This window comes from Bison bison, unplaced genomic scaffold, assembly GCF_000754665.1.
Source record: "Bison bison bison isolate TAMUID 2011002044 unplaced genomic scaffold, Bison_UMD1.0 scf7180017864249, whole genome shotgun sequence".
Lineage (NCBI taxonomy): Eukaryota > Metazoa > Chordata > Mammalia > Artiodactyla > Bovidae > Bison > Bison bison.
The window spans coordinates 2780364-2791602 of NW_011494821.1; the positions used below are offsets into that span (position 1 = coordinate 2780364).

The following is an 11239-nucleotide window of genomic DNA, read 5'->3' on the forward strand; positions in this document are numbered from 1 at the left end:
TGCATGCGGCCCTCCTCAACCTCACCCTACACTGGCCCCCTCACCTGCTGCCTGGACAGTCATTCAATCATCACTCAACAAATATTTACCAAGCCCCTGCTCTACAGAGGTGCCACATTCCAGGCGCCTTAAATAATACAACAAACAAGATAGATAAGATCCTTGGGGAACGTATCATCTAGGGGGAGAGAGAGATAATAAACAATAAAAAAGTGAACAGGATGCCATCAAACAGGACAAGTTCTGGGAAGGGAATGAATGGGCTGATAAAAAGCAGAGAAACTGGGTTGTGATGTGAGGCTGGTTGGAGAAAGCATTTGTGACAGTTAAGCGAGGCCAAGGAATGAGAATGGGCCAGGTTTGGGGAAAGTAGGGGACAGCAAGGCAGAAGGCCCAAGCCAGCAAAGAGCTGGGTGCAGCCTAGGAACAGCAGCCAGCCCGTGTGGAGCTAGAGCTTGAGGAGCGAAGGAGCCGGAGGGGAGTCTCAGGGTTGGGGAAGGTGCTAGATGGTGCAAGGCCCTGTTGGCTGCAGCGAGGGGTATGGGCAGACTCTCTTTCTAAGGACATGGGAGGTTGCTGATGTAGGGGAGTGATGTGGTGTAATTTACAAGACTGAATTTTAAAAAAGAAATAATAGTTAGGAGGCTATTACTACACATCAGGCGAGATGATGGTGGCAGGGGAGACAGAGAGAAGAGATGTTCTGTAGATATAATTTGGAGGAAAAACCAGTAGGGTTTACTGATGCATTTGATGGAGGGGATGAGTGAAAGAATGAAGCAAGGGGGCCCCCCAGGCCTCGGACTCCAGAACGTGGTGGTCAGGGGTGACATGCATCCGTGGCGGGGAGATGGAAAGGTTCAGTTCAGGCGCAGGAGGACAAGACCATAGTTCTGTTTTGGACATTCTAAATTTGAGAGACGTGTTAGACTTTGGGCAGTAGGTTATTTATTACTTCCTAGGGCTGCTATAACAAAGTCACCACAAATGTGGGACTTTCCTGGTGCTCCAGTGGTTAAGAATCCACCTTCCAGTGCAGGGGACAAGGGTTTAATCCCTGATCAGGGAACTAAGATCCCACACGCTGTGGGGCAACTAAACCTGTGTGCCACATCTACTGAGCCTGCAAGCCACGGCTAGTGAGTCCATGTTCGGCAACAAAAGATCCCACATATAGCAATCAAGACCCAACACAGCCAAATAAATATGTTAAAAACTCACAACAAACTTAAGTGGCTTAGAACAGTACACATTTGTACAGAAACCACAGTTCAGTGGTTAAGACTCTGCCTCTCCAATGCAGGGGGCACAGGTTTGACCCCTGGTCAGGGAACTAAGATCCCACGTGCCCTGTGGCCAAAAAGGAAAAAAAAAAAAAAGAATTTATTATCTTAAAGTTTTGAAGGTCAGAGTCCTTCACGGGTCTTACTGAACTAAAATCAAGGAGTTGGCAGGGCTTTGTTCCTTTAGGGGCTCAAGAGGAGAATCTATCTGTACCCTCACTTCTTTTAGCTTTGAGGGACTGCCTGGACCCCTTGGCTTGTGGCCCCTCCTCCATCTTTAAGGCCAGCAGCGCCTCCCTCTGATAAGGACCCCTGTGGTTACACTGATGTGCATGCTGGGTCGCCCCGTCATGTACGATTCTTTGCGATGCTTTGGACTGTAGCCCACCAGTCTCCTCTGTCCATGGGATTTTTCAGGCAAAAATACTGGAGTGGACTGCCATTTTCCTCCTCTAGGGGATCTTTCCGACTCTCAGATTGAACCTGAATCTCCTGTGTCTTCTGCACTGCAGGCAAATTCTTTACCTGCTGAGCCATCGGGAAAGCCTGATTACATTGGGCCTACTCACATAATCCAGGATAAACTGTCACAAGATCCTTAACTTAATCACATCTACAAAGTGCCTTTTGCCATAAAAAGTAGCTTATTTGTGGGTTCTGGGAATTAGGACATGGACTTCTCTGGGAGTGGAAGGGTCATTATTCTATTTTCTATAGCTATGCTCATCTGGCTTTTTTTCTTCTTTTTTCCAAGGGTGAAGCTAATTTGTATTTATTCTTATTTTTATTGTTTTTTGGCTGTGCCACACAGCATGTGGTGTCTTAGTTCCCTGACCAGGGATTGAACCCTCACTCCTTGCATTGAAAGTACAGAGTCTTAACCATTGGACTGTCAGGGAAGTCCTTCATTTGGCTGCTGGTGGAGGAATCCTAGAATTGCAGGTATAAAGATGGGGATGTCAGCATCTGTAGGTGTATTGAAGCCAGTGATTGGAGGGGATCAATAGGGAGAGTGTGTGGTGAGGAATACAGGGACCCACCCAGCGCAGGTGACATTTAGAAGTCAGACAGCAAAGGAACAAGCCAAGGATTAGGAGAAGGAATAGTGAGGAAGGTCAGGGGAAATCCAGAAGAAAGTGGTTCAAGGGGGAGATGGGCCCTTAGGAAGACGAGGACAGGAAGGTGTCCCTTGGGCTTGGCAATGTGGGGACCACTGCTGACCTTGACAGGAGTCCTATCAGGGTGGAAGTCAGCTTGGGATAAGCTGGGGAGGGCACACACCCATTATAGATTTTATTATTATCCTGTCAACCATGAAAGATAAAGTGAGAATCTTTCATAACTTCCTAAAATGTCAGGTAACAAGAGGTGAGGAAGTGGCAACCTAACCTTGTTTCTGGCCCCCGGCCCACCATGGCTCATCATGACCTGTCTAAGCGTGTGGTTCCCTTTCATAAAGCCCTCTGTGGCTTCGCACTGCCCTTGGTGTAAAACCCTGGACTTGCTTCCCTGTTACCCTTCCCCAGTGCCCCCTACTCACAGCCCTTAAGACAGAGAGACCTCCCTGCCAGGGGCAGCTCTTATCCTCCCTGGGTGGCATGGACACCGAGAATATTCAGGCCGACGCTGTCTCTGTGTCTCTCTGGGCTCTGGGTCGGGGGCAGAGTTTGCCATCGGGAATCACATCTCCTGAGGCTTCCTTAACCAGGCCGAGGTGCCCAGAACCTCCAGTTCTGACCAGCCCCTGTGAGAGAGGGGCACTAGAATGCTCTTCTCAGGAAGCACGGTCACTGAAGCCAGGTGGGGGCAGACCCCCCCAGCAGCCACTAGGAAGCCAGCACTGCCGGCAACAGAAACAACTGTGCTGCTGGTGGCTTCCGGGTGCCCCCCCCACCACCATCAAAGAGCAGAGAGTCTTTATTTACCACCAGTATCACCCCGTGTCTGTCAGGGTGGGCCAGCAGGCAGAGAGGGGAGGGATTTAGCCATTGCCTGCTGGAAACCATGTGAAGGTTAAAGCCCGTGCCTCCCTTAAAATGCAGATCCACTGTCCTGGGCTGGGAGCCTGCCTGCCTGTCCTGGGCTGGTCTTTTCCATCGTTTTCCAGATGGGGAGCCTTTGGGTCTCTGGGCCTGGAACGGAAGGACCGAGCCTGGGCAGTGGGGAGGCGACAGGGGATCCTTGACAAGCTCAACTCTTTTGCTCAGGCTCCTGGTCACCAGCCCCAGAACCAGCCGAACAGCAAAGCCCCTGCATCAGTGCTCTCTCATCCAGGATGAGCTCCACTGCCAACCAGTAGGTAAGTCAGCCCCCACTCCAGGGAATACTCCCAGGACCTCCTTTCCAGGAATCCCACTCATCCAGGCCAATCATTCCAGCCCCGGCCCCACCTAATCCGGTCCCTCCACCATAGACTCCGCAGCAACAAGCCTTCCCCCCTGGTGCCCAATCCCATCTCTACCCAACCCTAACCCCTAACCCATCTTTCCAGATCCAATTCTAACAATGAAAATGAAATCGAAAATGTATGGAGTGTTCACCATGTCGCCTGACACTCTTTTATGTACTTCGTGTACTTTTAATTCTCAAAACCACAGCCTTTTACAGAAGAGGAAGCTACAGTTCAGAGAAGGCCTCTGGTTTCCAGTATGACTAACATCACATATCTGGGTAGTACCAAAGATGCGAACCCAACTCCACTTGATTCCAAAACCCACCTACCCCAACTCATTGCACCTCAGTGGGACCCAAGCCTTCCCGCTCCCATCTAACCGTGGCCATCTTGTCGTCCAGCATATTGCTGTTGTTCAGTCGCTAAATTGTGTCCAACTCTTTGCAGCCCCATGGACTGCAGCACGCCAGGCTTCCCTGTCCTTCACCATCCCCCAGAGCTTGCTCAAACTCACGTTCATTGAGTTGGTGAAGCCATCCAACCATCTCATCCTCTTTCGTCCCGTTCTCCTTCCGCCTTCAATCTTTCCCAGCATCAGGGTCTTTTCCAATGCATGCGGCCTGCCATATATTAAGTGCTCAATAATGCTGTTTGAATGAACAAAGGAATGGACCTCATTCAGTCATTGACCAAACACTCACCACCCACCCAGTCCGGCTGAAGGCCCATCTTTGCTGATGACCACTCGGCAGTGTTGGGTGGAGTCCTAGACTGTGAGGGAGGCCCTGTGTTGAACAGCCTCCATCTCTGCCTCAGAAGGGAACATGGTCCAGCACGGTGGCTGAGTGATCCTGTGACTCAAATATGAGAGTCTGCTGAGGTCCACAGTGGGGAGGGAGGGGAAGGAGCTACACTTCTGCCCCTGCAGTTGTGGGGCAATAAGATTCCCCAGGGATGGGACCTGGCGAGGGGAGGGTTCATCAGACTCTCGGCCAGTCCCTCAGCCTCTTGCCCTCCTCCCCCGTGCTGCACACACATGCCAGCTGCTGCTTCTCTACCTGCCTGCCCACCAGCCCAGGAGCCCCTGAGGACCAGCAGCAGGTCTCAGTGTTTCTGGATCCCTATCACCATCTGTCACAGGCCAAGCATAGAGCAGACATCATGGGGCACGTGTTGAACGAGACGCTGAAGGAGCCTGGGGGAGAGGCTTGTCCTTGAAGGCTCCCCCATCCAGCTTCTGGAGGTTGCTCTGAGTGGCCAGCTGGTCCTCATGGGGCCTTGACCAAGACGGCCCTGTGGCCTCAGCCTTGGCTCCTGGGTTGCCTCCCAGCATCCCTCCCCCCTTACCTGGGCTTCACTGTTTCAGAGCACATCCCCATCCCAAAGGGGAGGTACCAGGGCGTGACGGCTGTCCGGAACCACCACGGTGTTCTGGTGAGTGTGCGTGGCATAGGGGATGGAGGGCCTCGGGGAGCTGGTGGTGACCCCTGTGGTTGACCCCTGTGGATACTAGTCCTGGCTGGTGTGCTATTCTCAGGGCTGAGCCCAGGTATATCATTGATCAACCCCAGGGCTGATGGCGGCTCTGACCTGGGTACACTGTGTGACGCTGACACTGGCGCTGACTCGTCCTCCCCCTGGGGAGGGGCGAACAGGCTGTTCTGTGGCCCCTGCCTGGTTGAGGCTCTGGGTTCTGGCATGGGGGTGTGGGTGTGGCCTGGGTCAGAGGTGACTCTGGCTTGCCCCTTCTTTGTTCCCCTGTTCTACCAGGTCTGCATTCAAGTGCCAACCCGGCAGCCCCACAGCCTCAGCTCAGAGCTCACAGGCAACTGCAGCCTGCTGACCCCTGACCTCCGTCCCCAGGCCCAGGTCTACTTCTCCAACCTTGGTAAGCACTGGACCTGCGTTGGCCTTGGACAGCTCTGAGGGCTCTCCTGGGGTCTGCAAGAAGAGGCACCAGCCTGCGGTAGATGTGGAGGGACACAGGGGCCTGGAGAGGGCAGGGCAGCCTGGAGAGGGAACCAGGGAAAGCTAAGTGAGGGCTGGCCTGGAGGTGAACCAGGAAGCTGTCTGACTCTGAGCTCTTCTATGTGGACTTTTTAAAGAAAGATTTCTGGATCCCGACGCCCCTGTGGATGCTGAAGCCTGCCCCAGGGACAAAAAAGGCAGCACAGAGAACACAGCCAGGAGGCGACGGGATTTGAAGGTGGAAGAGGAGGAAGAGGAGGAGGAGGCAGCTGGTGAGAAGAGGCAGATCTGGGCTGCTCCCAGAGGCTGTCAGAGCTGACCCCTATGCTGGAGACCTCTAGAGTTGAGGTGTGCCTTTTCCAAGAGGTGGGAGGGGTGGCTGGATTCTGCAGGCTTGACCAGCTCTGTCTCCCCTCATCTGTAGGCCCAGGGAGCAAGGGTGCTGGGAGAGACTCATACAACATCAGAGCCTGAGCAGGTTCTGGCTCTCTCTGCCTCTGAGACAAAGGCTTCACTCTTGGGAGTGGCATCTGAGTCCCCCCTGAACTGAGCCTTCAGGGCTTGACTGGGCGGGTGCCCTTCAGAGCAGGAAGAGCTGCCCTCACTCCAGACGCCACAGCCACTCCTAACCTGCTCCCCATCTTGGCCCAGGCACTGAGATCGCCATCGTCCTGGATGGCTCAGGAAGCATTGATCCCCCGGACTTCCAGAAAGCCAAAGACTTCATCTACGACATGATGAAGAACTTTTATACGAAGTGCTTTGAGGTGGGCTTCCCTTAGAGCTGGATTCACACAACTTGTGGGTTGTCTACCACCACTGTGAACAAACTGCTTCAAAACATCCACCAAGGATCTGTTCTCCTTCTGTGGGCCAGCCATTCAGGTTGGGCTGAGCTGGGAGGTTCTTCTGCTGTTCTTACCAGGAGTTAATTCCTGCAGATGCAGACACCTGCTTGACTGGACCGTAAATTGCCTTCACTTTTCTGGGCCATTTGTCTCCAACAGCCCAGCCCAACTCTTTCATGGCAAGCACTTTCCAATGCTCTGATTGCATCACATTTCCTGATGTCCATGGGCCAAAGCAAGTCACCACAGCCTATCCTGGAGTCAATGTGGAAGAGGGGGCTACCCAGGGACATAGATTCGGGAGAAGCCCATGATTCCCAGGAGCCATTGCTGTCACACTTTTCTCCACCCTTGCTGGCTTAGAGGTTGCCCTCTGCCTGAGCATCTCCTCCTGCCCAGAGACTAAGAGGAATGAGTGGATTCTTCCACTTCTTCCAGGGGGAGCCATCTAAGGGGTAGGGGTGGCCTTGAGCAGCTCTGCCAAACTCCTCCCTTCTTGGCCCCTGCCCTGCAGTGCAGATTTGCTGTGGTGCAATATGGAGAAGTCATCCAGACCGAGCTTGACCTTCTAGACAGCCAAGACGTTAGAGCCTCCTTGGACAGAGTGAAGAACATCAGTCAAGTGGGAAAAATCACCAAGACTGCCTCTGCCATGCAGCACGTCCTGTGAGTTATCTGTAGACCTACTGGCTGCCAGCCTGTGACCCTGCCCAGAGGCTCTGAGACATCCTGCTTGGAGAAGGTGGCTGGACAGACTGTGTAGAGGACAGGGTCAGGGTTCAGGCTCTTCCTTGGCTAAAAGGGGACTGTGAGGTCTTCCAATCCAGCCTTGGCAGATGGATGACACCCCAGGACAGTCCTCCAAAAATTCTTCCAAAGACTACTCCTGTGAGCAGCAGTGGGGCACAGTGCTTACCAGAGGAGTGAGTGGGCAGGCTTCCTGGCTTCAATCCCAGCTCCAGTTTGCACTCGTGAGACTTTGGGCAAGCTGTTTAACTTCTTTGTGTTTCAACTGCCTCACATTAAAATTGAGAATCATAGGGAATTCCCTGGTGGTCCAGTGATTAGGATTCTGCACTTTCACCACTGAAGTCCAGGTTCAATCCCTGTTCAGGGAACTAAAATCCTACAAGCTGCAAGGGGTGGCCAAATAATAATAATTATTATACTTGCCTTATAGGATTTTTGAGGATAAATGGGTTAAAATATGTTCAGTGCTAGGTTTTCTCTGCTGGTTCAGTGGTTAAGACTGTGCACTTCCAATGCAGAGAGCATAGGTTCGATCCTTAGTTGGGGAACTAAGATCCCACAGGGTGCGACCAAAAAATACATATATATGTGGTTCTTACCACAGTGGCTGGCACATATGTGCTATGTAAATCTTAGCCACTGTAATTAATATCATTATTAGTCTGACATACACACAAGGAATAGGCTCCAGTGCTGCCCTCTGGTGTCACCTGTCTGTTGGGAGCAGGTGAGGGGTAAGAACACCTGCGCTGCGGTCTTACCTCCTGTACCTGTGCTGCTGTGTACCCAGAGACATCACCACCCCTCTTTGGGGCTCTGTCCTCCTAGGAGGGCTCCTTTAATCTTCTTTGATTCTAAAGCAAGCCAGTGAATAAAACCTCCCCAGGGCTCAGTCAACCATCTGGCAAAGTTCTCTCTCCCTTTCTCCCTCCCCGACTTAGAGATAACATCTTCACACCAAACCAAGGCTCGAGAGCAAAGGCATCCAAGGTCATGGTGGTGCTCACCGATGGGGAAATCTTCCAGGACCCCCTCAACCTCACGACTGTCATCAATTCCCCAAAGATGCATGGTGTTGAGCGCTTTGCCATTGGGGTAAGAGCCAGGAGCTGGGGGTACCTCGTGACTCTGTACAGCCTGAGGCAGTGAGGAGCCAGGGTTCCTTAAGGGGCATCAGAAAGCAGCTTACCCAAACCCTGCTCTAGTCACAAACACCAACTTCTCTCAGCCCCTGTGTCCCATGCTCCCCACACCCCCAACCCCGCTCAGGGTCTTCCCCCAGATGGCTCACTTCCTACTGGTGGTCACAGCTTACTCTCCCAGAAGTTATGGGGAGAGCACTGGATACCCTGGGAGCCCCCGGGAGGGAAGTTTCCTGGAGGAGCTGATGCAGAGCCGAGTCTCAGAGGACAAGAGGAACCACTGACCTAATGCCCGGGGAAGGGTGGAAGGACTGCAGACACAGGAAACAGCATGGGCAGGGGTGGGGGGCCCTGGTGTATTCAGGAACATTCAGGTAGAGTGTGGGGAAGCAAGGTACAGAGAAAGAAGGAAGCAGGTGCTGGGGGGCCCTGAAGGCCAGACGGAGGGGCTCAGCTCTCTCCCTGGGCCTTGAGACCCTCACAGTGCTGGCCCACTGACCTGGGGCCTCTGTGCAGGTGGGAGAAGCATTTAATAAAAGTAAAGCATACCATGAGCTGAAGCTGATCGCCTCGGATCCCGATGAGGATCATGCCTTCAAGGTGACCAACTACATGGCTCTGGATGGGCTGCTGAACAAACTGCAGGAGAGCATCATTCGAGTGGAAGGTGAGGCTCCAGGGCCCTGGCCACCCTGTGGCGGCCCCCTCGGCATTCAGCGGGAGGCCCCAGGCCCACCCTCCAGCCCCATCCCCGTCCTCCCTCAGTGTGGCACTCTGGCAACTCCCCTCACCTCTCTGAGCCTCAGCTGTTCCATCTCTAAAAAGGTGACAACTGACAGGGGAAGATGAGGGGAAGGAATAGTTGGGGAATTTGGGATCGTCGGGTACACACAGCTGTATTTAAAATGGATAACCAACAAGGACCTACTTACTGTATAGCACATGGAACTCTGCTCAAAGTTATGTGGTAGCCGGATGGGAGGAGGGTTTGGGGGAGGAGAATGGATACTTGTATATATATGGTTGAGTTCCTCCACTGTCCATCTGAAACTATCACAACGTTGTTAATCGGCCATACTCCAATATAAATGAAAGTGTTAGTCGCTCAGCCGTGTCCGACTCTTTGCGACCCCATGGACTGTAGCCTGCCAGGCTCCTCTGTCCTTGGAATTCTCCAGGCAAGAATACTGGAGTGGGTAGCCATTCCCTTCTCCAGGGGAATCTTCCTGACCCAAGGATTGAACCCAGGTCTACTGCATTGCAGGTAGATTCTTTACCATCTGAGTCACCAGGGAAGCCCCCAATATAAAATAAAAAGTTTAAAAAATCAAAATAAAAAGGTAACAATAGTCCCAGCCATCCTCGGCACTCCCAAGTTCTGTGAAGCTCTGATGAGAAGCTCTTTCTCTTGCTGGAAGAAGGGTGACTGGGGAATGGTTCCTGCTCCCGGAAGCTCACAGATGAGGAGACCGAGGCCCAGGAAGAGGGAGGGAACAGCCCAGCCTACTTTGCTGGCAGCTGTTAAAGCAGGCCCCTCAGTCTCCACCCTGACGTGGTTTTTCCCTTCGCCTCTACTCATGGCGGGCTCACTGGGCTTCTTGGCTTTCAGGCACGGTTGGAGATGCCCTCCACTACCAGCTGGCACAGGTTGGGTTCAGCGCCCAGATCCTGGATAAGGTACGTGGCTGACTGAGGACCAGGAGAGCTCAGCACAGAGGAGGAGCCCCAGGGACTCCTAGGAACTTGGGGTCTCCCCTGCCCCCACCTGGCTTACAGGGTCCTCCTGTAGTGAAAGGAACCATTCTAGGACAAAAGAAAACACTTCTGTGCACTTACCCTAACCTGGACCTGTGTGGTCGAGGAGAGAGTGACCCTGTTTATAACAGGGAGTCATTCTGTCCTTTGCTCAAGGGTTAAGTGGCTCACTTAACACAAACTGGGAACCCCCAGGCCTGGGTGGGTTTGCCCACCAAGCCGGTTACTTCTCCCCACTGGATGCCCTGTTCCCCACCGATGGGGTGGGATACAGGCCATGAGGACACGATCCACGAGTCTGGTGGGAACATGGTTAGCATGTCACTCAGCACAGTGGGCCTTGGGTGCCAGGCCCAGATGTGCAGCCTTGGGGGAGACAAGCCCCATTTTGCTGAGCCATACTTGTTTAATGTGGGCTTCCCAGGTGGCTCAGTGGTAAAGAATCTGCCTCCAGTGCAGGAGACCTGGGTTCAATCCCTGAGTCGGAAAGATCCCATGGAATAGAAAGTGGAAGCCCACTTCAGTATTCTTGCTTGGGAAATCCCATGGACAGAGGAGCCAGGCGGGCTGCAGTCCATAGGATTGCAGGAAGAGTCTGATGTGACTGAATACACACGCACGTCCTTTTTACACTCAACGTCTGGGCCCTCCGGGATGGATTTCTGAGCCAGAGGCTGCTGGTACTGGAGGGACAGCTGCCCTTGTGGAGTCCTGGGTACAAGGCCAGAACCCAGTGTTTGCCTCTCACCTTCCTCCTGCGCCTCTGGGCCGGTGGGCACTGATCTCCACCACCTCCTCCCCCAATCCCCTGCAAGGTTTGCTGTGCTGGCAGGTAGACCTGCGGTCACCTTGGCTGGCCCTGAGTCCCTCCGGCTCAGATGGCCTTCAACCCTCCTCCCCTGCAGGGGCAGGTGCTGCTCGGAACCGTAGGGGCCTTTGATTGGTCCGGGGGCGCACTGCTCTATGACACACACAGATGTAACGGCATCTTCCTGAACCAGACAGCAGTGGACACCAAGTCTGCGCAGTACGGCTACCTGGGTGAGGGCGGGGCCCAGAGGCCGCCTGGGTGAGGGGCGGGGCCCGGAGGCCGCCTGGATG

At 53.5% G+C, this 11239-nt stretch overlaps 1 protein-coding gene across 1 annotated transcript in view; it reads left to right on the forward strand.

Moving 5' to 3' along the window:
• Positions 1–11239, forward strand: part of ITGAE (integrin, alpha E (antigen CD103, human mucosal lymphocyte antigen 1; alpha polypeptide)) — a 61038-nt gene that overhangs the window by 21256 nt on the left and 28543 nt on the right. The window contains exons 3-12 of the mRNA XM_010847474.1: positions 3491–3582; positions 5042–5109; positions 5446–5563; positions 5781–5915; positions 6295–6410; positions 7006–7157; positions 8183–8336; positions 8900–9050; positions 9993–10060; positions 11044–11179. Of these exons, the coding sequence (XP_010845776.1) occupies positions 3491–3582; positions 5042–5109; positions 5446–5563; positions 5781–5915; positions 6295–6410; positions 7006–7157; positions 8183–8336; positions 8900–9050; positions 9993–10060; positions 11044–11179 (1190 nt within the window). The remainder of the gene's footprint in view (positions 1–3490; positions 3583–5041; positions 5110–5445; positions 5564–5780; positions 5916–6294; positions 6411–7005; positions 7158–8182; positions 8337–8899; positions 9051–9992; positions 10061–11043; positions 11180–11239) is intronic.